General features: G+C 43.1%; 1 protein-coding gene across 1 annotated transcript in view; it reads left to right on the top strand.

Annotated features, from left to right (window-relative positions):
* The window catches only part of agbl4 (AGBL carboxypeptidase 4), a 472100-nt gene that overhangs the window by 410853 nt on the left and 33635 nt on the right, over positions 1 to 27612 (top strand). Inside the window, exon 12 of the mRNA XM_033027816.1 lies at positions 2368 to 2530. Coding sequence (XP_032883707.1) covers positions 2368 to 2530 — 163 coding nt within the window. The remainder of the gene's footprint in view (positions 1 to 2367; positions 2531 to 27612) is intronic.

The raw sequence follows: 27612 nt of genomic DNA, 5'->3' as shown, positions 1-27612 counted from the left end.
AACACACACAACCTTCGCCCACACACACCGACCCCTCTGCCCACACACACACCACCGCCCACACACCCCGCCGCCCACACACCCCACCGCCCACACAACCCCTCCCGCCCACACACCCTCCCCCCATGCCCCCACAAACCCCCCTCCCCCACAACCACCACTCCACAACTCCCCCTCCCCTCAATCCTCCTTCCCCCACAACCCCCCTTCCCCACAACCCCCCCATCCCCCACTACCCTCCTTCCCCCACAACCCCCTCCCCCACAACCCCCCCTCCCCAATCTGGGGGAGGGGAAATTAGCTGCACCTGCGCAGTGAGGGGCTATGGGTGAGTGGTGGAATATTGCGTTGGGGTAACGGGTTGCGTTGGGGGAACGGGTGAGTGGTGGAATATTGCATTGAGGAATGGGTTGCGTTGGGGGACCAGGCGTCCCGTGTGACTGGGTCCCAACGGGTCCCACTTAGTCTAGTACTTTCTAAAAAGCTAGGAATTAAACAAACTAAATGTTGTAAAGACTAGACTCCATGAAGGAGTTATTTAAATTAATTAAAGCTAGTTAAAAAAATGTTGAAACATTAAAAATCGAAGCAATATAGGCCTTTCAGTCCTTGAGGTTTGCTCCTCCATTCAATATGATCCTAGGTTATCTTCTATCTACATATCATATTTATGTGTCCAGAAATCTGTCAACCTTCTTAGTTTAGTTTAGTTTAGAGATACAGTGCAGAAACAGGCCCTTCGGCCCACCGAGTCAACTTTGACCAGCGATCCTCGCACACTAACAGTATCCTACACATACTAGGGACAATTTACATATTTATACCAAGCCAATTAACCTACAAACCAGTATGCCTTTGGCGTGTGGGAGGAAACCAAAGTTCTCAGAGAAAACCCACGCAGGTCATGGGGAGAACATACAAGCACCGTAGAGACAAGAAGCCCAGGTCAGGATCAAGCCAGGGTTTCTGGCATTGTAAGGCAGTAGCTCCACCGCCAAGCAACTGTGCCGTCCAACTTATTATGGCTGATACTGGTAGATAAATGTGAGGTTATCCACTTTGGCGGCAAGAACAAGGAGGCAGATTATTATCTCAAGGGTGTCAGATTAAGAAAAAGGGAAGAGCAACGCGACCTGGGTGTCCTTGTACACCAGTCACTGAAAGTAAACATGCAGGTACAGCAGGCAGTGAAGAAAGCTAATGGTATGTTGGCCTTCATAACAAGAGGATTTGAGTATAGGAGTAAAGAGGTCCTTCTGCAGTTGTACATGGCCCTGGTGAGACCACATCTGGAGTATTGTGTGCAGTTTTGATCCCGTAATTTGAGAAAGGACATCCTTGCTATTGAGGCAGTACAGCGTAGATTCACGAGATTAATCCCCGGGATGGCAAGACTGTCATATGAGGAAAAATTGGAAAGACTTGTACTCACTGGAATTTAGAAGGTTAAGAGGGGATCTTATAGAAACATATAAAATTATAAAAGGACTGGACAAGCTAGATGCAGGAAAAATGTTCCCAATGTTGGGGGAGTCCAGAACCGGGGCCACAGTCTAAGAATAAAGGGGAGGCCATTTAAAACTGAGATGAGAAAAAACGTTTTCACCCAGAGAGTTGTGAACTCTCTGCCACAGAAGGCAGTGGAGGCCAATTCACTGGATGAATTTAAAAGAGAGTTAGGGACTCTAAGGACTAGCGGAATCAAGGGATATGGGGAGAAGGCAGGCATGGGTTACTGATTGTGGATGATCAGCCGCAATGGCAGTGCTGGCTCGAAGAGCCAAATGGTCTCCTCCTGCACCTATTTTCTATGTTTCTTGGATAAGTAGATGGTTTCAAAAGAATCACATAATAATCAAAAAAAATTAATTGACCTTTATACTCCTGAGGAGTTTACATTTTTGCACAAACTATTTTAAACACAATTTAAAATGCATATAATATTTTCCAGTTTCATAGTTCAAAGAAGATACTAGAATCTGGAGGAAAAAAACGAATTGCTGTAGGAACTCATCAGGTCAGGCAGCATCTGTGGTTGCAAAGAAATGCTCGACCTTTGGGTTAAAATTGATTAAGATTGTTGCATCGTCTTAATGCTATGCCTGAACCCAAAAAATTGACAATACCCTTGCCTCCACAAATGCTGCGTTAGGAACTTCCTCCCGCAGTTTTGTCTTTTGCTCATATATCAATTATTTTGCTGTCAAACGTTTGCTGTTGCGATCTGTTCATTAGAGGTGTGACTTAATTTACATTGAGCTCATGAAAGTGTGAAAAATCAGACCATTGTTGTGCTGTGCAATGCGACAGTGATGACATTATCTTCAGTGATTTGGTCTAAAATTCTTCATGTTAATTTTTTTTTAGTCTAGTACTTGCTTTAATCGGGATGCTCTGAAGGCAGGCACAGGACGCCGTTTCCTTGGTGGTCTTCTGGATGACACCTCCTATTGCTACACGCTGGAAGTTTCCTTTTATAGTTATGTTGTAGGAGGAACTACCAGCACAGTTCCTTACACTGAAGAAGCCTGTATCCTTTTAATGAAAGGACAGAGTGAAATGTTATGCTGGATACCATTTTGAAAAATTATTGCTCCTGCTCTTTTAGAACCGCGGGATGCAGTCTATGAGATTCATCTCTTAATCTTAATTTTTTTCCAGCACTTTCCCTTTCATGATATTAGTTTTTTTTTTCCTTCTGGTAATAAATCCTTTGTTTCTCGCTATTTCTATAACACTCATTGTACATTTCACAGTGAAAACAGATTAACACCATGGCCATTTTTAATTCCCATCTATAATTTCTTCTTTGTTTACCTCTAAGGCGCATATATTTATTTAAAAGGACACAACGTGCTGGAGTAACTCAGCGGGTCAGGCAGCATCTTTGGAGAATGTGGATAGCTGACGTTTTGGGAAGTCGTTTTGAAGTTTTCTTTATTTATTTTTGCTACTCTTTTCTGTAAACAATTTTTTAATACATGTCTTGCTGCTTTACTCTTATACACTATTTTTCTCCTTATCAATGGAAGGAACCATTGGCATTCAGCTGCTTGTATGTAAATGTGTTCCAGAATTGCGCAACTGTCATTCTGCCTCACTTTCTCCAGAGATGGAGAGAAATTGTGTTAGGATTCCCTCAGCATTATTTAGGGATAATCACATCTGAGATCCTACACTTGATGCAGGATTGGAAACTTCATTTATTTATTAACTCACTGCAACTGAATTGGCTGCTGATGCATTGTTTGTATTACACTCCTTGGCCTCAAAATTCATTCTTCCAACGCTGTTTATTTCAGTGTTGTACAATTGAAACTGCACTTTTAGGTGTTTGCATTATTCTTTTATTCCTAATCTGTATTTTTGAGCAGCAGCATGGTGCACAAGGACAATTTTCCTCCTTGGCTTCAATTCCTTTCTGTGATTTATCTAGTATAGCATAGTATTTTTACATCGATTGCAGACTCACCAGGAGCCTAGTGGAGAGTGCCACTAGAATCATCTGTGATATTCCCAGCATCCCCAACAATATAGCCTGGCCTACAGTGCTTTCTGGAAATGATTAGAAACATTGTCATCATCTGTTGCATCCTTCACAACCTTGTCACTGGGAGAGCTCGATATTTGCCAAGGAAGAAATTTGGGGAGTAAGTGAAGGAACAATTAGAGCAAAAGTAAAACTGGGGAGAGTAAGGTATTGGAAGGAAGGAATGAAGGCAGGCCCAACACAGATACAATGTAATAGTGAAGCTTACTACCCGGATAGTCTCTTGAGGCTATCGTATCATGGGCTCTGCACATTGACCAAGGGGAATAACTGGAGGTGGTGAATTGTCTTCCTATTACATGGTTTTGGTACTAAAGTGGTGAAGATGCCACGTCAATAGATTACTGTGTAACTTAACTTTACTTTTCAGCTGGAGTGGATCTTGCCTAATATGCCTACTGCAAGCCTTCAACAATATCTAAGGTCAATAAAACAACCAATTTCACTGAGCTGACCATAAAGATGAACAGATCAAACTTGTCGGTAGACAAAAATGCTGGAGAAACTCAGCGGGTGTGGCAGCATCTATGGAGCGAAGGAAATAGGCAACGTTTCGGGCCGAAACTCTTCTTCAGACTGATGTCGGGGGGCGGGGAAGGGGGGGTGAGAAAAAGAAAGGAAGAGGCGGAGACAGTAGGCTTGTGGGAGAGCTGGGAAAGGGGAGGGGAAGGAGGGAGAAAGCAAGGACTATCTGAAATTAGAGAAGTCAATGTTCATACCGCTGGGGTGTAAACCACCCAAGTGAAATATGAGGTGCCGGGCCTCACTCTGGCAATGGTGAGGTCCAGGACAGAAAGGTCAGACTGGGAATGAGAGGGGGAGTTGAAGTGCTGAGCCACCGGGAGATCTTGTTGGTTAGTGCGAACTGAGCAGAGGTGTTGGGCGAAGCGATCGCCAAGCCTGCACTTGGTCTCGCCGATGTAGAGAAGTTGACACCTGGAACAGCGGATGCAGTAGATGAGGTTGGAGGAGGTGCAGGTGAACCTCTACCTCACCTGGAAAGACTGCTTGGGTCCTAGGATGGAGTCGAGGGGGGAGGTAAAGCGACAAGTGTAACATTTTCTGCGGTTGCAAGGGAAAGTATCCAGGGAGGGGGTAGTTTGGGTGGGAAGGGACGAATTGACCAGGGAGTTACGGAGGGAATGGTCTCTGCGGAAAGCAGAAAGGGGAGGAGATGGGAAGATGTGGCCAGTGGTGGGATCCCGTTGGAGGTGGCGAAAATGTCGGAGGATTATATGTTGTATGCGACAGCTGATGGGGTGGAAGATGTGGACAAGGGGGGACTCTGTCTTTGTTACGACTAGGGGGATGCAGAGTAAGAGCAGAGCTGCAGGACTCAATCAGGCACCCAATCAGGACCAAATATTCGATGGATTTGATATCTGCAGTCCATATCATGACAGATTGAAATAATGAGGAATCTGCTTAGAGTAGACAGAAAGGACCTGTTTTTCTTTGCAAAGGACAATAGCCAGAGAACATAAATGTGGTAGTCTGTTAGGAAAAATATAGCTATAAATACCAGTTTACTAAAATGCTATTCGTAATGAGCAACAGATTTTTTTTTAATAAAGTATTTGCCATCTGTTTTAAACATACAGTAAAAATAGTTCAAATAAGTCCCAACATGAGAAATAATTTTCCTAAAATATTCCTAAACAAGTGTCACTGAGGTGACCTATTCCTTCAGGGAAATTGGGAATAAATGACTGTTATGACGTTGGTTCCAATAATTTATAAATAGCCATTTAACCTGTGCCAGAGATTTAAAAAATGCAGTTTCCTTAAAAGTTATCCACAATGCTAATCTAGGACAATATTTAATTCCTCCCAATTTACTAAATTGAAATAAAATATTTTAAAAAACTGAATTGTGCAGTGGAAATGAACACAGAAAATTGTAGGACAGTAAAAAAGCAATTTGCTGTAGTAAATGTTTACTGTATAATTCCATTTTCTATTAAAAGATGTAAGGTGCTGGAGTAATGCAGCGCGTTAGGCAGCATCTCTGGAGAATATGGATAGGTGACGTTTTGGGTCGGGACCCTTCTTCAGAATGATTATACGGGATTATTGTTGAGGGCTGTGCGTTCAGAGCGGGTGAGATTGGAGTAAGTAAGAAGAGTGGAGAAGTCAAGACAATTGATGTCGCACCGGCAGTTGGAAATAGAACAGATCCAGAGAGGGTTGAATGTTGAGCTTTTTATTTCCAATTGCCATACGACCATCTTGAGTTTACCACTCTCCCTACATACTCCAATGTCACCCCTTCTGAAAACACAGACCTCCACTAGCTCAGAAACAATCCCAACACTGGTATTAAACCCAGTGAGAAGGGAGGTGCAAATGTAGTCTGGCAGGTTGATCATTTCTGCGCTGAGGCTAGGCACCAGGTCTTGGACTCCCCCAGGAGACCTTCCAGGTGAAACAATAGGTACACATGCACCTCCTCTGTCCCCATCATCCAGTGTTCCCAATGTGGTCTCCTGCATATCGGTGAGACTAATTGGAAGAATACCTCCTCATATTCCCCCTGGATAGCTTACAACCTAATCATATGAACATTGAATTCCCCAATTTTGGGCAAACTACAACCTCCCCTCTCCTTTTATTCTCCCACACTCTTTCCATTATGCCCCACCTGGGCTATGCCCCGTCTCCCCTCCACCTCCCATTCCACCTACATTCCTTCCTCTAGCTGCACAATTAACTACACTTCAATCCTTTTTTGTCACACACTCTGCCATTGAATCTCTGGCCTTTTTCTAAACATTGGCCTATCCAACTCCCTTCACCTGTATCCAGCTATCACCTGTCAACTTTGTCCTGCCCCTCCTCTCTTCTAGCTTTCTTCCCACCTCTAAATAATTCTGAAGAAGGGTCCTGTCCCAAAACATGTTTTCCAGACCCGCTGAGTTATCGCAGCAGTTTGTGTCTTCATTTGTGAACCAGCATCTGCAGTTCCTTGTTTCCTCATGTTCTACTTCTTTGCACCAGTTTTTTTCCTTTGCCCTGTGCTGCTCTGAAATTCACAACTTTTTGCTGTCTTTGTGAATATTCCTCAGAACTCTTATCTGGTTCGTTAAAAAAAACAATACATGCAAAGATAGCTTTTTGTATATTGTTAAATTCAATTGTGTGTGGTTGCTCTGAACAAAGTATTCACATTTTGATTTGTGCATATTACAGCAAAGTTATCACAATTCACGCAATAGCAATGTGGATGGAATAATGCCAGAGTTGAGCAGCTGTAAGAACAAAAAGAGTATTAAGAATGAAGAATGTTTCAATTCCATGACAATATTTTTGAGCAAAGATTCCTGGCAGTTTCATGAAACACATTATGACACAAGCGATCTGCAATTATGCACTCCTAATGAAGCAAAACCAATGACAGTTGCCAAGAGATGATGAGCTTTAACAGTCAATTTTGTCACAATACTGTATCATATGCCTCACATGGTAAGATAAGGATTTGTTTATTGATGATTAATTGTAATTCACGCTTTTCCTAAAACAAGGATAAATCCCTTTTGAATTTGAATAATTGAAAGTGTGTAATCCCAGTCATCCAATAGTTTAGCTTCCATTTGCAAAATAATTTAATTATCTCTCCTAGCTCATGTGTTTATGATGAACACAGCACAATTCACACAATGACAGTGAGTGGACGGAATAATGCTGGAGTTGAGCAGCTGGTGTAAGAACAAAAATAGTATTAAGAATGAGGAATGTTACAACTCCACGATAAAATTTATAAAACTTTCCACCACTGCGTTTTTACCTCTCCAAAAATGAATAATCTGAACAAGAACTTACAAAGTAATAATAAATGTGATAACTTTGCTGTAGTATGCACAAATCAAAATGTGAGTATTGTATTTTGTTCAAATCAACTAGGCAAAATTGAATTTAACAATATTCAAAAAGCTATCTTTGCGAGTATTGTTGAAAATGTGCCTATACACAATATTGTATGCAAATACTATTATATTTATCACAATTGTACAAGAGGACAAGGAAAGACTATCCCACTATTAGAATTAATATGATATGCGCAGATGGAAGTCATATTGTCCTAGACTGCTTCTCAACTACAGTCAGCTGCTACCTGGTAAATTAGGTCCAGTGAAAAAAAGATATGGGCTCTATAGGAAATTTAATCTGTTGTGCTCCACTAGACCCTCACAGTTTTTTTTAAGAGAGTCCCCAGCTTTATTGTAGCTGATGGTATTGATAAATATCATTGTTTCTAAGCTTTTGTTGGTAAAGATACCATTCGGAAATGTAGTTCATAAGTAATCAAGTAATTTGTCAGTGAATATCTGCTGCTTGCTTTTTTTAAACAATGAAGGAAATGACAAACATCAAGCTATTGTATTAAATATACAGATATAAAATATGCTTCCACCATTAATGTTCAATCAAATCGGTTAGACAGATCATACCATAATGGAGGTTACTTTGGGATGTAAGATATGATTTTGTGATTAGGACTGGTTCAAGTAACTGTTTAGCCATCCTGTAGGATGCTTCTTCCATTTTAGAATGTCCCCATATGTTTGTGCCATGAACTTGCCAGGAATAACTTCACAGGGATGGCCTCTCTCTTGTCATTGAGACATTAGATTTTTAAACATTGGACCATTAGGTTTAATTTTTATAAAACACTAGACCAAGTGGGACCCGTTGGGCCCCGTCCCCCAATGCAATAATCCACCACTCACCCATTCCCCCAACGCAATCCGTTTCCACCACTCACCCGTTCCCTCAACGCAATCTTCCACCACTCACACATAGCTCCCACAGGAGGCCTGGTCCCCCAACGCTACCCATCAGTGCTCCCTGGAGCCAATCAGTCTTTCTCACATGGGGGGGGGGGGGCAATCGGCGCTTTCCGGAGCCAATGAATGGACTCGACATTTGAGTCGGTGTCGGCGCTCCGTGGAGCCAATAAATCCTTCCCACGTGATTCTGTTAATGGTGATACTGCTGCTCAATGATTGGGCCACCAATGCCAGAGAGGGGCATCGCCAATATTTTGTCTCAATATTGTGTGGGGAATGGGCTGTGGGGTGTGGGCTGTGGCAAGTGGACTGTGGGGAGTGGGGCGTGGGGAGTGGGGCGTGGGCTGTGGGGAGTCGGCTTTGGGGAGTGGGCTGTGGGGAGTGGGCTGTGGGGAGTGGGCTGTGGGGAGTCAGGAGTCGGCTTTGGGGAGTGGGCTGTGGGGAGTGGGCTGTGGGGAGTGGGCTGTGGGGCGTGGGCTGTGGGGAGTCAGGAGTGGGCTGTGGGGAGTGGGCTGTGGAGAGTGCTGTGGGGAGTGGCAGCTGAGATCCCATTGTGATGTCATTTTCTGCTGGCGGAATGTTCACGGCATCGTGTGTAAATGAGATCCCATTGGGATTGGAGGACTGAGATGCCATTGTGACATCATCACTGGAAGATGCTAGAAAAATCTCACTCTCACAGTCAGTTATAATTCTCAAAGTTGGCTTTTTTAAACCTTTAAATATCAATAACTTGTGAAATTTGACATCAAACTGGACTAAGTTGGTTCCCAGTCACACGGTAGGCCTGGTCCCCCAACACAATCCATTCCCCAACGCAATATTCCACCACTCACCTGTTCGCCCCTCCCAATCCAACCCGTTCCCCCAAAGCAATATTCTACCGCTCACCCATAGCCCCTAACTGTGCAGGCGCAGCTCATTTCCACTCCCCTCCTCCCCTCATCCCCCCTTCCTCTTCATGTGTGGGAGGGGAGCCGGGTGTGCAGTGGGAGTGGAGGAGGGGAGTGGGGGCAGGAGCATGGTGGGGGGAGGGGGGTGGTGGGGGTGGGGGAGGGCGGTGTGTGGCGGGGGTTGTGGGGTGGGAGGGGAGGTGTGTATGTGTTCAGTGGTGTGTGGGGGAGGGAGAGGGGTGTGTGTGCAGGGGGGGGTGGTGGTTGTGGGGGGGGTTGTGCTCGCACTTTGCTCACCCCGTACTCTGCTCATCCCGCACCTTCAGCTTTCGGCCTCGCTTTCGGTCTCACTTTGCGGCTCCCTGTCCGGCTCCGGCTTCACTCAATGGCTCCGGGTCCCACTCTGTGGCACCGGCTCATCGTGCTGGTCGCCGCAGAAGCAGCCCGCACGCTGCTCTCTCTGCACGCTGCTCATTCCGCACGCTGAAGGTGCGGGGTGAACAGAGTGCGAGCTGCATCTGCTGCGACCACCCCCCCTTCCCACACATCCCCTCCCCCACCCGCCCACTCCCCCACACCCCCACTCCCCCACACATCCCCTCCCCACCCCGCCCCCATCCCCCACCCCCCCCCACGCCCCCCACACCCCCCCACCATCCCCTCCCCACGCTCACTCCCTCCCCCCCCCCCCCTCCACCCGCCCCCCCCCCCACTCCACTCCCCCCCCCCCCCCCTCCCCTCCCCCACCCCACCCCACTCCCCACACGACCCCCCCCCCGCCACCCCCCCCCCCCCACCCCCCCCTCCCCCCCCCCCCCTCCCCACCCCCCTCCCCCTCCCCCACCCGCCCCTCCCCACAATCCCCCCCCCCCACCAAACCCTCCCCTCCCCCCCCGCCCCCCCCCCCCCCCCGCCATCCACCCCCTCCCCCCTCGCCCGCCCCACCCCCCCTCCTCCTCCCCCTCCCCATCCCCTCCCCTCCCCACCGCCCCCCCCCCCCCAGTCCCCCCCCCCCCCTCCCCCCCACCCCCCCTCCCCCCCCCCCCCTCCCCCCCCCGCCCCCCCCCCTCCTCCCCTCCCCCCCACTTCTCCCTCCCCCCCATTCCCTCCCCCCCCCCCTCCCAGCCCCTCCCCCCCCCCAGTTGCGACCCCCTCTCCGCCCCCCCCCCGCCCCCCTCCCCCCCCCCCCCCTTCCCCTCCCCCCGCCCTCCCCCCTCCCCCCCCTCTCCCCGGTCCCTCTGCCCCCCACCTCCCCTCCCCCCCCCCTCTCCCCCCGCCCCCCCCCTCCCCAGTCCCCCCCCCCTCCCCCACCACCCCACGTCCCCCAACACTCCCCGGTCCCCCACTCCCCCCTACACCCGCATCACCCCCACCCCATCCCACACCCCCCTCCCCATCACCCTCCCTCCCCATCACCCCCCCTCCCCATCACCTCCCTCCCCATCACCCCCCCTCCACATCATCCTCCCTCCCCATCACCCTCCCTCCCCATCACTCTCCCTCCCCATCATCCCCCCTCCACATCACCCCCTCCCCATCACGCCCTCCCCATCACCCCCTCCCCATCACCCCCTCCCCATCACCCCCCTCCCCATCGCCCCCTCCCCCACACGTCCCATCCCCCACACCCCCCTCCCCTACACCCCCCCAATGATAACACTAACAACTTTTTCTTAGCCCATTTCTCCCAAACCATTATACTTCCAGTTTTTTTACTATTATCACACTACTGACCCATATATTTCACAAAACAATGGGTTGGACATTATTTTTCAAAGCCATCTGTGCATTCTTAAAACTAAATTAATGCAGACATAAATCGTGTCTCGGTGATATTTAATGCTGGCATGGTGTTTCTCTGATGAAATAAAAAACAAATTTAAATTCCAAATGGGCCTTCTGAGATGTTTCTTTGGGATGGCACTAGATGAATTGTGCCAACTTGTGACAGCAAACCCTGATACCCTGTTCATCATCGCTGGTGACTTCAATCAAGCAAATTTCAGGAACATACTTCCAAAACACTATCTGCCTACCTCCTACCCTACTCAGGGTGTTAATACTCTAAGTCCATTGCTACGATTAGCACTCCATTCATTATCCTCATTTTGGCCTGTTTGATCATTACAGTGCTGTTCTTGCTGGCTTACAGGGATTGAAGTGTGAGGCGTTAACAAAAAGAGTAAAACAGCATTGGTCCATGGACCAATGGTCCACAAGGTCTACTGTAGGACTGCCTTGAGTCCGTGGACTGGGACATGTTCAAGCCCACTTTCTTAAGCTTCTGAGAAGATTTAGCATGACCATGAGGATTCTCTTGAACCTCTACAGTGTGCTATAGAAAGTATATTGAAGGGATGCAGCTCAACCTGGTATGGCAACTGCTCTGTTCTTGATCGCCAGAATCTGCAGGGAATTGTGAACACAACCTAGTTCTTCACAAGCTCATCACTTCATTTCATCCAGTCCATCTTCATAGTGCTTTGCATTAGGAAGGCTGGAAGCATTGTCAAGGATGCCTACACCCAGTCCATTTTCTCTTTTCTATCTTCGAGGAGAAGATATAGGATGTTAAAAGCCCAGATGGCCAAACTCCAAACTTAAGAACAGCTTCTTCCCCACTGCTATCCAATCATTCCATTCATACCCCTTCCTGGAAGTGCTGCCACTACCAGAATAATTCTTATTCTGAACTCCACTTCATTTGGTTACTCCATTATTACACTTTAAGTGGCTTTTTCACGGGGCGACTTGACGCAAGAGTGAACCAGAGTTTAACATCGTGGGAACCTCGTGCGATAACAGTACGGCATTCGTGGACCACCGTGGACCACCGTGGCGCTAACGGCAGGTAATCGTGTAACTTGGTGACTCGGGAGAAAATTCAAGAAAGTTTGAATTTCTCCAAGAGTGACTTGTACACTTGTGGTTGAGCATTGCAACAATGTATGAACATAGTGGCCAGTGCGATATCCGTGCGATATCCGTAATAACTCTTGCGGGTACCGTGGGAACTCCTGTGAACGGTGAGTAACTGAGCAGTTTGATTGTCAGTGCTTGTTTTACCTCATTGTTAAATAAATATATTTTTTACTATCAGATTGATGTCTGCAATTCTTCATTAACACATCACTACAAGATGAATGTCTCTAATGTTATAATCCCTCTCATGCTGAAACACAAAATAGTTGAAGGGAGGTGAAATAATCACATTTTCATTCTTTTTCATTTTTGAGTGTTCAGGTACCTCACTTGCTGAGCTATTTTACTCCAGCAGTTTGTGTCTCTTTTAGTCTAAAGCAGTTTCTAAGACTGTAGGAACTCCGCGGGCCAGGCAGCATCTACGGAGGGAAATGGACAGGCGACCCTTTCTTCAGGCTGCCTTATCTCTCTCTCCCCCCCCCCCTCCCCCCTACTCCCACCCACACACACAAATGCTGGAGAAACTCAGTGGGTGCAGCAGCATCTATGGAACGAAGGAAATAGGCAACGTTTCGGCCCGAAATGTTGCCTACTTCCTTCGCTCCATAGATGCTGCTGCACCCGCTGAGTTTCTCCAGCATTATTGTGTACCTTCGATTTTCCAGCATCTGCAGTTCCTTCTTAAACACAAATGCACCGAGTTCCTCCAGCATTTCGTGTTTTGCTCAGTATTCCAGCATCCGCTGTCTCCCGCGTCTCCAATAAAACAAAACTACTGTCAAAAGGGTGAAGAATAGGGGCAGAGATAGATACATTCCTGATTAGTGCGGCTGTCAGGAGGTTATGGGGAGAAGGCAAGAGAATGTGGTTTAGAGGGAGAGATAGATCAGCCGCGATTGAATGACGGAGTGGACTTAATGGACCGAATGGCCTAATTTTGCTCCTATAACTAACAAAGATAGTAATTGTTAGGGAAATGTAGTTATTAAAGACAAGGGGGAGCAGAAATGGGCAGTCTGGGATGGTTCGCGAGATACTTGCATAGGCACAAACGTTAAAGAAAGGGCAGATAAACAGAGAGGGGGGGGGGGACTTCCCTCAGTGCCCATCTGTTACCATTAATTGGACAGTTCGGTCTGTGAAATGCAACACGCCAGCCCCGACATCCAGCCCGGTGGTCAGTCCTTTGAAGATAGACACCAGTTGCTTGGAGCAACTCAGCCGGACAGGCAGCAAATCTGGAGAGAAGGAACGGGTGGCGTTTCGGGTCGAGAGCCTTCTTCAGACTGAGGTCAATCCCCTGCATGGATAACAGGAGTCCCAGCCAACACGACAATCGCCCGCTGCACAGTCTCGGAGCTTCCACTGCGAAAACGGTACCTACATTTGAGCACTTATGTAACTGAACCATCCTAACACCAAACACAGAGCATTCCTGAACTACTACCTACCTCATTCGAGACCCTCGGACTATCTTAGATCGTATACTCACTGGCTTTATCGAGTTACAGTGTGGAAACCGGCCCTTCGGCTCAACTTGCCCATACCGGCCAAAGTGTCCCATCGAAACTAGTCCCATCTGCCTGCGTCTGGTCCATATCCCTCCCAACCTGTTTTATCCATGTACCTGTCTAAATGTTTCTTAAATGTAGGGATGGACCCAGCCTCAACTACCTCCTCTGGCAGCTTGTTCCATACACCCACCACCCTTTGTGCGAAAATGTTACCCCTCACTCAGATTCCTATTAGATCTTCCCCCCTCACCTTGAACCTATGCCCTCTGGTCCTCGAATCCCCTCTGTGGGCAAAGGACATATATTACCCTGGACTCTGTCTATTTCCCTGCCTGTTCGTCTCATGGTTTTGTACACCTCTCAGCCTCTGTCCCCAGTGTGGAGTTAAGGGCTTGTTTATGGGCGCACTGGGCTGAGAACTCTGGAGGATGGGTTTTAGACTTTATCGGGAATCGAGATAGACCCCGTAATGCAGGAGCAAAGAATCGCAGACGCTAATCTGCATTGGAAAGACACAATATGCGGGAGTAACTCAGCGCTGAAGAAGAGTCCCGACCCGAAACATCATCTATCCATGTTGTCTAGCGATGCTGCCTGACCCGCTGAGTTGCTCCAGCGCTTTGTGTCTTTCCACTAGACCTGTAATAAGTCTCGGCTGGGTGTTTACTGGGATCTCTGGTGTTTAATAGACGTCCTGATGTTGTTTTTGATCAGGTTTAATCTGACAGTATTTAATCAGATCCATATTAAATAATTTCCCCTTCACCTTAAACCTATGTAATCTGGTCCTCGATTCGCCTACTCTGGGCAAGAGAATGTGCATCTACCCGATCGATTCCTCGCATGATTTTAAACATTATCTTGCACACAGCGTTGTTCCCTTCACCATGTATACACCATTTATGGCTCGATTGTTACTATTTATTGTCTGTCTACTGACTGGTTAAACGTTTGAAAGTTTCACCTCTCAGTAGATAATAAAATAAGACAACCATCACGGTCAATGTGAGACAAAGTCTTTATTCCTATTTGACAAAATAAAAAGACGACTTCTTGCACATATTGAGAGAAGGTGCATCACACCAAACAACATTTATCTAAAAAAACCCAGATTATTCTTCAGCTCATTAAAGAGCTCGGGTGAAATTCTGACAAAGTTTGTGAATGCACTTTTATCCTCTTCGCTCAGCACATTAAGCAGCTGATCATATCGTCCAAATTGAGGTCTCCGTTGAAAGATGGGCTTCACCCAGTGAGACTTCCTCTTAATTCTCTTTTTAATTAATCTCACCCTTCTGCCTTCACGCAAGCGTTCTCGATGCACATAGTGGGCTGCTGCATACAGCGCGTCAATGAAAATAACCACCATCCTGTACTCGAAAATACTTTGTATAGGCATGTCTCCAAATGAGCCAATTCAACCAAGGGAGGAATATAGTGTGTGAAAAAAACCAATATAGTGTGTGAAAACAAAGTAACATCATTTGTGCCACGTGATTAACAACACTACAGTTCACGATGTTCATTCAAGATTAACGGGAAAGCTCGGGAGACGGACAAGTCACTTGCACAAATAACAGAAATGCCGAGTACCGTGGGAACTCTTTATCTACCCCCCGTTATATCGTGCGAAACTCGTGCTGGACCACGACCACTTCACTCTGGTGACATCTTGCGTCAACTCGCCCCGTGAAAAAGCCTCATTAGTATTTCTTTTGCACTACTTCAGATTGCACTACAACCTTTGCACCATTCTGCAGTTTTACATTCTTCGATATAATTATTGTCTCTATCATTGACGTATAATGTGTCCTCTATGAGCTTCATGCTAGCAAGGAATTTTGTTGCACCGTGGTTAACATGACAATAAACTAATTGATTTTTGAATTAATTAAAACAAACAAATTCAAACCTTTTTTAGCAATATCACAGCTAATTTGCAAGGAAGCTTTATATGCATGCCTATGAACATGAAAACATTATTCTTAAATCAGATGAATATTTATTTAGCTTTGATTTTAGTATACTTGTTTAATATTAGAAATAGTATAAAGAACTGTTTTTTTAAATATTTAAACCTCACTTCTATTTCATCAGAAATAAAGATGTCATATTGAACCACCTTTGATGTATTAGTTAATTTATTTATATCTTATCCAACCCTATTTTATTGATTATGCATGCTATTTTAAATTATGCATGATGTATAAATTAGTTTGATCGTATTTGTTCACAATTAGTCTCAAAGAAAATACTAGGATGAGATGTGAGAGCTTTGTATTTGTTAGTCAGCACCAAATCACATTCTTCTAAGCTGGGCGATCACCGGTATCATTCTTATCATAAGAGTACTTATTGTTTAGCATTGAGATCTAGCTTCATATAAGTAAAAGTTATGGGTCATTATAAAAAGCACACAGTAGCATATTAAAACTAAGTAGTAAAAAGTCTGATAACCTTCATGGCAAGGCTTTAAATTATGTTTGAACTGTTAATGTAAGGCAAATCTCTAAAGATGGATGTTGAGTGTGGAATTGCATTAGAATGGAACTAACACTTTAATAGCTATTATTTTCCAGCCTGAGGGATCCAAGGTTGAAAGGAGACCACCTTCATAAGTTTCTTTTTTTTAAATTAGATGGATTTTATTGAAGGTCACCAAGTAATTCCTGAGGCTATCGCTACATTTAAAATTAATGCACGATATGAGCTTTAATTTAAGCCTAAAATGTCAAAGCTTATGCAGTCAGTGTGGAAATCCTTGTAAGAAAAAATGGGAACAAGTTGGGAGACTGTTGTATGGTGTTGTGTCAGTATCAGAACATCGAAAATAGGTGCAGGAGTAGGCCATTCGGCCCTTTGAGCCAGCACCACCATTCAATATGATCATGACTAATCATCCAAAATCAGTACCCAGTGTTTTACTGCCTTCTGTGACAGAGAATTCCACAGATTCACAACTCTCTGGGAGAAAAATTATCTGAGGGCATAGGTTTCAGATATGAGATAAGAGTTGTACAGCATGGTACAACTATGGCCCACCATGTCCTTGCCGGCCACCAGCCACCTATCTATTTTAATCCCATTTCTCAGAACCTGGCTGTAGATTTCTATGCTATGCTGCTACGTTGTTTCGGATGCTCATCTAAATACTTCTTAAATGTTATGAAAATACCTGTAGTCTTCCACCACTCCCCAGGCAACGCATTCCAGATTGTAATCACTTCTAGGTAAAATAAAAATTCTTCCTCAAATGCCTTCTAATGTCTTGTCTGAAACTTATGCCTTCAGATAAAAAACATTTTTGCAGGGGGAAATATTATTCACCATCTACGCTGTCTATGTCCTTCATAATTTTATATAATTCAGTCAGGGCCCTGAAACTTCTGCATTGCAGAGAAAATAAACCCAGATTATACAATCACTAACTGTAGCTGAAATATGTCTTCTCAGGCTCCATCCGGTTGAATTTCTACTGCACCTTTTCCAGTGCAATAATTTCCTTTCCATTCTGTGGTGATCAGAAGCACACACAATACTCCAGCTGTGGCCTAACTAATGTTAAAGATAATTGTACCATAATCTCCCTGTTCATATATTCCATGCCTCTGTTAATGAAGATTACTATTCCAATGCTTTATTAACCATCTTATCTACCTGTACTGCTGTCTTTAGAGATCCTTGGACATGTACATAAAGTACTTATTTATTAATTCCTAGGATCATGCAATTCCTTATATATTTCATAGATTAATTAGACCTTCCGAAATACATCACCTCTCATTTTTTTTAGGATTAAATTCCATCTTCCATTTCTCTGTTCATTTTACAAACTTCTCAATATTATTTAAACAATTCATCCAAATTATTAAAACAGCACCTCCCCCCCCCCCCCCCCCCCTTAACAAAGCCATGCCGACTATCTCTGAGCAATACTTACCTTTCCAAGTGCCAATTAATCGTTTCCCTCAGAATTATTTCCTATAATTTCCCCACCAGCTTGTAAGTACCTGTCTTATCCCTACTGCTTTTCTTGAATGAAGGTACTATATTTACTGTCCTCTGATATTCTGGCCCCTCTTCTGTAGTCAGAAAAGATTTGAAAAATGTATCAGAATCCAAGCCAGCTCCTTCTTCTGCTCTCTCCCCACAACAGAGGGAGGGAATAATAGAGCTAGTGTTCCAGCACGTTCTTTCTAATAAGAGTTATAAATGGAAAGAGGAAAAATTACCACTCGGATTTGAAGAGCTTATATGAGTAGATTTCGGGCTTTAGTTTTTAATTGATCTATGATTAAATGATGGTGATTTCATATCATGCAGTAAAACCATGCCTGAAAAATAATTGAGGAAGTAAGCAACTGTGTAGAGTACATTATTGATATCTAGAAGACTTTATCTAAAGTTTTGAAATTGCAGAACAATTTGTTGAGCGCACTTGAGTGGTGTAGACACCTGATACCATGAAATTTATAATGTGTTTGAATAAAATGCTTTGAGGATATGGGGTAGGTGTACCACTTGGATGCAAAATTAGCACAATATTTGCAGATTTTTTTAATTGCATGATTTTTAAAATTTAGTTCTCAAGAAATCCAAATATACAAATGACAATATTTATTGGCAACAAGTTATTGACTTACCTGACCTTATCAAATAATTTCCTGTGTGGTGAGCTACCTTTTAAGGCTGTTCTGATAATGTAATAGCTTCACTATATCTCCTAAGAAGGGTGGTTATGGGTTGCCAGCTGTAGTCCACGTCTTTCTGGCTCTCACCTAAGGCAACAACATCACTATCATTGATTTTCTTTCCAAAGATGCTGCATGACCTGCTGATTGTTTCCAGCAATTTCTTTTTTCATTTTAGATTTCCAGCATCAACAGTGCCTTCTCAAAATATTCAGTCCTTCAAGTCCACCTTGGGTGTAGCAAGTTGCAGTGGGGTAATTGCAGATTCATATTAATGACCAATATTTCCACTCTCTGGCTACAAGTAGAAATCGATGAATAAAAGGGTAATTGTTACTCCTCTCTTAGATTACTTTATTTATTCCATGCACAATAATTATAATTTCAAATCCATTGTGTCCCTAAGAGTATTAGATTGGTCTGTTGAATAAAAGCTCAAACTGTAATAGACATGATAGGTGCTCTCCTTTACGCATCATCAGGCTAGCAATACTTTATAAAAGAAATGCATGCCTAGAATGTAATATGAAATTGTCACATTCGTATTTCTCCTTGGTGAAATTTATGTTGATCATTTAGCTTCACAAAGTCTAAATGATTCTAAGCTAAGCTTGCAAGAAAACAAAATAGGAAGGGTTTTTTTTCCAAGTAAACACCAAGCTAGGAATTCTGTCCAAAATGTAATGAGGTTGTTCATCAACAGTTTCAATTTTGCGGTTGATCAGTGGCCAGTAAATGACTGTGCTGTGCATTGGGTTTAACATTAATCGGGTTTTCCTGTGGGGTAAGTATCCTGGCACTAAATATTTCTTAAAATTATTGTTGGCAGCCCTAAATATAATCAAATTATTCAGCAAATTCAATCATTTAAATGGTCGTGAACATTTTACAATAATAGGCAGAAAGCAATGTTTTACAGTACAGACACTCCCTGACTTACGTAAACAACATGTTCGGGCGGCATAGTGGTAGAGTTGCTGCCTTACAGTGCCAGAGGCCCAGGTTCGATCCTGACTATGGGTGCTGTCTGTACGGAGTTTGTACGTTCTCCCTGTGACCGTGTGGGCTTTCTCTGGTTGCTTCAGTTTCCTCCCATATTCCAAAGACATGCAGGTTTGTAGGTTAATTGGCTTTTGTAAATTGTCCCTAGTGTGTAGGATAGAACTAGTGTGAATGGGTGATCATTGGTCAGTGCGGACTCGATGTATCTTGCATGCTGTATCTCTAAAAAACTAAAACTAATTCTGTACTCAGTCCCAAGTGCAATCAAGCCAGTTTGCAATTTCTATAATACTGTATGATCAGTCAAGCTTATACCGGAAATTAAGCCGGCAATGGCAGCATGCTTACCCAGAAGGCTGTATGCCGCAGAAAGTGCCCTGGATGCAGCCTGACACCACTGAGACAGTTAATACTTTCAGCGAGTTATTTCGGTCAGGGGATGGGGATGGTAATTCCAACCTATATAAAATCTGACTTTTGTAAGGGTTCATGGAATGTAACCTTTACATAAATCGGGGAATGGCTAAATTGCAAAATATTTTTGAATGTTGCCAGGTTCAATAAGTTTCTGAATGTAGGTATGTTGTCTGAATAGACAACATGCTTACATAGCTCCAACGGGATCCCACTGCTGGCCACATCTTCCCATCTCCTCCCCTTTCTGCTTTCCGCAGAGACCGTTCCCTCCATAACACCCTGGTCAATTTGTCCCTTCCCACCCAAACCACACCCTCCCCGGGTACTTTCCCTTGCAACCACAGGAAATGCAACACTTGTCCCTTTACCTCCGCTCTCGACTCCATCCAAGGACCCAATCAGTCTTTCCAGGTGAGGCGGAGGTTCACCTGCACCTCCTCCAACCTCATCTACTGCATCCGCTGTTCCAGGTAACAACTTCTCTACATTGGCGAGACCAAGAGCAAGCTAGGCGATTGCTTCGTTGAACACCTCCGCTCAGTCCATCTTAACCAACTTGATTGCACGGTTGCTCAGCACTTCAACTCCCCCTCCCATTCCCAATCTGACCTTTCTGTCCTGGGCCTCCTCCATTGCCAGAGTGAGGCCCAGCGCAAATTGGAGGAACAGCACCTCATGTTTCGCTTGGGTCGTTTTCACCCCAGCAGTATGAACATTGACTTCTCTAATTTTAGATACCCTTGCTTTCTCCTTCCTTCCCCTCCCCCTTCCCCTCCCCCTTCCCAGTTCTCCCACAAGTCCTACTGTCTTTGCCTACTTCCTTTCTTTTTCCCGCTCCCCCACCCCCCGAAATCAGTCTGAAGAAGGGTCTAGACCCGAAACGTCGGCAATTCCTTCTCTCCATAGATGCTGCCTCGCCCGCTGAGTTTCTCCAGCATTTTTTGTCTACCTTCGATTTTTCCAGCATCGCATTTCTTAAACATGTTGTCTGAGTAGTTCACCCCATTAAACCATTACTTGTTTATCTTTTCTACTGACTGATTTACAATAACACAACAAAGGATCTGAAAACTCAATGTGAATTAATCAATTATGCTGGGTAGCTATGCTTAACAACAATTGTACATTGGTTGCAGAACTAAAATAGCTTTTGCATTGTTTTACAGCCATGCAGCTTATGAAGATAGTAGAGGAAACTATTGGACAAAAGTCCAGACCTTGAATAAAGTGGACACAAAGTGCTAGAGTAACTCGAGGGTCAAGCAGCAACCATGGGGAACATAGATAGGTGACATTTCGGGTCAGGATCTTCTTCATAGTCCATGTCCTCCAAGGTTTTCCATGTTCTAACAGATCTGTTGAGTTACTACAGCACTGTAATTTTTCTTGTAAACCAGCATCAACAATTTGTACGTTCTACAGAGTTTGTACATTCTCCCTGTGACCACCTGGGTTTTCTTCAAGATCTTCGGCTTCCTCTCACACTCCAAAGACGTAGATGTATATAGTAAATTGGCTTGGTAAATGTAAAAAGTGTCCTTGGTGTGTGTAGGATAGTGTTAATATGCTGGGATCACTGGTTGGCGTGGACCCGTTGTGCCGAAGGGCCTGTTTCCGCGCTGTATCTCTAAACTAAACTAAACTAAACAATTATTTGTGTTTCTCTGGAGTAATCTGGAAAAACTTGCCATGTTTTGTTTATGTACATGTCCATGGTGAAGGTCTTGTTTTCAGGCAATAACCAGAGAAATCTGCATAATCTATATTAGAGCAACTGATATCCATGGGGAAATGTGAAGCTAACATTAATACCAATTATAGTAGGTTATAGGCTGGAAGGTCACAAAATTCAAACACCTTTGGAAACCTGCTTATTGCATCTTTTTTTTTTTTAAGAGTTGCATTATTCATTGGTTCATGTTTCTATTATAAGCTGTTTTAACGGAATCTAACAGAATTGAACGGTATTCATTAGGTAATACTTAAATGTATCAGTAACTGCAGGCCTCCTGTTTTAGAAAATGTTTTAAAAGCACAGTAATGTGATCAGTGTTATGGAGGGTAGAAATTAAATATAGCGGTATTTCTGCTGCTCCCAGAAGGCCTTTCAGACAGATATGAGTCCAGCCTGAGGTTTTGGACATTGTGCTGCAAGTTCACTGAGAGAGAGAGTATTTTATTGTCATATGTCCTAAAGCGGAATAATGACATTCTTACTTGCAGCAGCACAACATAGCACAACCTTACTAGTGAGCATTTCAGATCACATTTGTTGAATAATATTTTGCTGTCTCGATATTACAGTGAAATTCCTTTTTTGAATACAGTTCGATAAAAATCTTACTATACATCGGTTTGGACCTTGCTCAAGGCATTGGACCTACAAACAATATTTATCTGTACTTGCATCCTGCACTTTCACGCATTAGCATTGGTGCAGACATCAATCATGCATCTCATGGTTTTCAGTCTAAATATGTATAGAACACATCAACCTAATTTCTTCTTTCTTGCAAAGAAAAATTGGGCATAATCACAGGCTGGGTACAAAACTATAGCAGGATGAGGCACAACTACATCCCCATGACAAGTATATCTTTAAATGTTTTTAATTATTATTAGTGCCTTAATGTGCTTTTAATTAATTGTACATTTGTCACTGCTTAATTCTACTTGAATGTTTTTTGAATGTCTCTGACTATTATCTCTATATGATGATGTCACAATGGGTCTGCTCCATGCGCCTTTGTTCCACCCGCTGCAAGTGACGTCGCCCCCCCCCCCCCCCCCCCCCCCCCGTTATTCAAAGGACTCGGCTGGCTCGGTCGGCTCGCTCGGAACCCTTCTTCCATGCGCTGCGACTGATCTCAACATACTTTTAAATTGTCTGCATGAAATCCACAGCAAATCACAAGGAAAATGACTCCTGGGGATAATTTCAGGGCTGAAATGTCACCCCATGGTTTATGATGTTATTTGATCTTCAATAAGATTACTGCCTTGTAATCACTCCTGGGCATTCATTATTCTCTATACACAAGCAAGGCTGAGTGATTGCTCTCACAGAACAACTGCAACTGTGATAATGATTGCTGTTGCGAATATTCTTTATTAGCTTTATTGTTGTTTGGGAACTGGTAAACTATAAATAAAACTAAGATGTTTATTTTGAATTCTTGAATGAATGATTAATGGATAGCAGTACTAAGATTTGCCAAATGTTTGAACAAAGCTTAAACAGTCCTCTTATGATGATTATATATTTACCAGGAGTTTTTTATATTTCTACCTTTAAATTGGATCTGCTGGATGTTTGATGACGTCTGTTTTGCTGTGTAGGTCACTTGTATCACAGTTATCATTAATGATGCTCAATAATTGAATATTGGGAGGTATGATACAACAAGGGTAAGTTTACTATTTTGGGGCAATCAGCCACCTTGCCCTGCATATTTTCTTCTCCTGCATTTAGGTTATGTTCATATTTGAGTCTGAAACTTTTGCTTAGGTTGGTACAAAACTATATCAATGAATAATACTGTGCTTTTCTATCTCTTGACAGAGTTAAAATATTTAATCTGTGTTTGGAACTGAACGTAGTAGAGCAATGAAGCTAATGATGCTTGGTGAAATGAAATTACTTTCTCAAAGTGCCAGTGCATCTAATGCAAAATGCTGAAGTTATGCTGATTTTGCACGAGTTAAATTGCAATTTGTTCACTAATCCAAAGTAGAAATAGATATAGAAAAGTAGAAATAACTGTATAATTACAGTATACAGAATGCACGGTGTGATTGCATTGTTACAGCCCTTGATCCACCAGTAAAAATGTTGCCTGTCTGCAAAGGGAAAATTGTGGAAAGAAATATCTACACAATATTGTAGCCACAGTTTCCTGACTCTTGTACATGGCTGCTTGTTGTGTGGCTAGGGGTCATTGAAATGTGTGTACATTACAATTTGTGCCAAAGTAGTTGCCATCAAATTATTGTGATTTTGGATCAAGGTTTTATTTTGGCAGGGAACCTAAAAGTAAGTTAACTTTTTACCATGCTGGTTATTTCTCTATCTTCTAATTAACAAGACAAAATTAATAAAATGTTTTAAGCCAAGCATCCTTTATTGACAGCTAACAACACCCAACTAACAGGAGTGGTTAATATAGCAATGCATTAGAAATCATGGCACATGGTACACAAAGCTCTTAAATATATTTCCCCCATTTTGAGTAGAAAATAAAAAGGTGACCACTGTTATTATCAACATATATTTAATTATTTTATCAATTAACTATTCCAATATAGTAAAACACTATACAAATAATTGATTATCCAAACATAAAACTAATCTTTCTTAATCCTTTCAACTACAACACCACAAAATAAACAGAATTCAGTAATTCATCAGTCCATGCCTTTGTTCCCATATTCCCAATAAATAATTTCTCAATAAACTACATTTACAATATTTCTCACATCTTCTACGTATTGCTCAATATTTTAGAATCTACAGTCTCTGGTGTCTCCATTCATGCCATCTATCACATGTATTTCTCACCATCAATTGTAACTCCCAGAACTTAATAGGGACCCAATACCCAATTAATTACTAAATGAATTGCAATTATACATGGTTCCCAAATTATTCTCAAGCCTTGCATAAATAGTAGAAATTCAACAGGAGCAGTTCCTACTTATATTTTTGTTAATGTGCACATTTCTTTGTCACTATTCTCCCAAATTATGGTACAGTGTATGCCAGCACATCATTCATCATAATCACCTTGTTAGAGCAGTAGGTGTTGTTATTGATGAGACCTCTTTGCTCTCGGATTCTGTAACATAGATGGTACCCCAAGAAAACTTTTCTATGCTTCTTCCGCCTCACACCCAAGTAAATGAGGACTACCTGCCTTATTAGAGATCTTTAAGGAACTCCAATACAGGTGCAATACACCCTTTGTGGTGACAATCAAACTATGTGCTCTCTAAGGCTCAATAGCTTTGATAACCATGGCAAGTACTCTGGCATATTCCATCCAATTAAACGTACATCCTTCCTGCCTTAAACACTTTGATGGCCTCTTTTCTTTTCAAATGTACTCAGATCATTTACATGACAAAGCCTTGAAGATGGAAGTGTGTGACAGCCATAGTTTAGTAAAGCTATGGACAAGGTCCGGCAAAGTAGGCTGGTTCGGAAGGTTAAAGTACAAAGGATCCAAGGTGTGTTAATATGCTTTATCCAAAATTGGTCTTGTAATAGGAGTCAGAGTCAGTTGATTATGGTGAATCACTGTTTTTCATACTGTAAATCTGTAACGTGGTGTATTGCAGAAATTGCTGCTGAGATCTTTGTTGGTTGTAATCTATATATAAATGACTTGGATAATTATGAAGATGGTATGATTACAAGTGGAGTTATAGATAATGAGATCTCCAATTGATTCAGGAGATCTCCAATTGTAGCAGAACATCCTCTACCTTTTTTTCCTCCTCTCTTCCTTGTGCCCCACCTGAATGCACCCCAAGTTGTCCCTTTCCCGTTCTCCCCATCGCCTTCCACCTATATTCCTTCTTCCAGCTTCATATTTTGTGCATCTTCTCTCCTTATTTCCCTATCTCACATTTTTTGTCTGGCTTTTATCTAACCATCTTCCAACTAAAACCACCTTACCTACATACACTTATCACTTGCCAGATTTTTTCCCAACCCCACCTCTCTTCCAGCTTTCTAAGCCCCCCTTCACGTTACAATAATTAAAGAAGGATTCCGAAACATTGCCTTTCCATGTTCTCCAGAGATGCGGCCTGAACTGCTGAGTTACTCCAGCACTTTATACCTATTTTTGTAAACCAGCATCTGCAGTTTCATGTGTCTAAAGGACATTCTACTCTTGGGTTTCTTATTAACTACCCATGTTATTATAAGTAAATAGAAGTAGAAATTGTTCCTTTAGACATGATGCCCGTTCTACCTGCACTTCCTTTCTCCCCACAAGACAGTGAAAACCTAATGCTTCTGACAAAGGAGGTTCTTGGTCCATTAATAGCCTGAACCTACAATTTGCAGTTTGAGAGGAATAGCAAAGACAAATTTGGCAGAAAACAACATTTTGCTGGAGAAATCCCTTCCTCCAGCTGTACATGCAGCTTTTGGATTTCTAAGGTGAACAAATCTGTGTGATGAGAATGATGGGAAGATGGTGCTTCATTTTCAAATTCCTTGAATAGATTACAATTATGATCATATTTCAACATATCTGACAGTGACTGTACCAATTACTCATTGTATTGATTGCTCTTTGGTTGTCAAATCAGTCTGACTGAAATAATGATAAAAAAATTAAGGATCAATTTGCAATTAGATTACTCTGTAAGTGGTCATTAAAACTAATGATTATAATTGTGCTGCTGGGACTTCCCATCAAGAGTTTGATCAGGACTGTTGCTGTTTATAAAATAGGATTTTGTGATTATAGTGAAGGCTTGACTTAAAACCTGATTTCATTAATTGAGTAAAGCTGACAGCACCCTTTAGGAATGAAAATCAAAAACTGCAGAGTTGGAAATCTGAAATAAAAACAGAAAATGCTGGAAACAATCAACAGGACAGATAGGATTTATGGAAAGAGAATCAGAACTAGCATTTCAAGTTGAAGACTGAAATGTTATCTCCTTTTCACTTGTCACAGATGCTGCCTGGCCTGCTGAATGTTTCCAGCATTTTCTTTGTTTTATTATGGTAACTTCAGCATGTGTACTTGCACCGTAAAACGCAAAACACCCAGAAGTTACTGACATTTATAAGCATGCTTCTCTACAGGGTGCACTAATATAAAATTTATAATTGTAGTCAAAAAACAATCAGCAATCTGACATAAACTTCATCATTTCTCACACTATTCCCTGTGAAAACATTGGATATGTTAAGTCTTTGTGACAGTGCCCCCTCCCTTGAATGCTGCTCTGATTCCGAACACCAACTGGGACAGAGACAGAGAGGGGCTAAGACTGAGTCGCAAGCTTGAGACGCAAGTGCCTCTTCCTTCCCACGGACAATGAGAGACTGTCTCCACACAGAGGCAAAGACTGATTCGCCGTAATAATTCAGTCCTCTAGCGCTGCCTCTTCAAGCCCCAACGCTGAGCCACCAAGATAAGCTTGAGGCAAGGGTGAACTGTAGGGAGAAGCCTGAGATCACCATAACTCTTTTTTTGAGACTTGGACTGAGCTACCGGGTCAAGCCAAGATAGCCAGATATACGCTGACAACGAGGAACATGCAGTTCTGGACCTTCCTGTCACTGTAAATAAAACATCATGCGCAATCAACCTACTGTGAGTGTCGGTGTGGTCACTGCCGAACCCGGCATCATCTCCAACGCCACATCTTGATCAGTCAGAAGAAACTGAGCATGTCTAATTCTAATAGTTGTTTAAATATTGCTCATATAGCCATATTTGCAGCCAAAATACCTTTCTGATCTTGAAAAACTGAACTTCCAAGCGCAGTCAGAATAATGTCTTAAAACTGCAAGGCCAAGAGTCAGATTTGTGCACTAATGCTATTATACACAACAATTCTACAAAAGATGCCAAGATCAAAATTGCATCAAAATATAGGAAACACATGCACGAAAGGTGTTAAAATGTTGAAAGGTCGGCATTGTGGGTTATCCCTTCATTGCTATGAGACAAAATTCAGGCCATACTTTGTTTTGTATGTTCTCTGTATGAGGCTTCTAATACAAGTCCTACTAAATACCTGTGTTTTGGCGGCAATGAAATTTGTTTTAATTCTGTGACTACATATGCCACTTTTTTTTGAAATATA

This window comes from Amblyraja radiata, chromosome 10 (genome assembly GCF_010909765.2).
Source record: "Amblyraja radiata isolate CabotCenter1 chromosome 10, sAmbRad1.1.pri, whole genome shotgun sequence".
NCBI lineage: Eukaryota > Metazoa > Chordata > Chondrichthyes > Rajiformes > Rajidae > Amblyraja > Amblyraja radiata.
The sequence above is the reverse complement of the archived record's forward strand: the minus strand, read 5'-3'. Positions and strand labels throughout refer to the sequence as shown.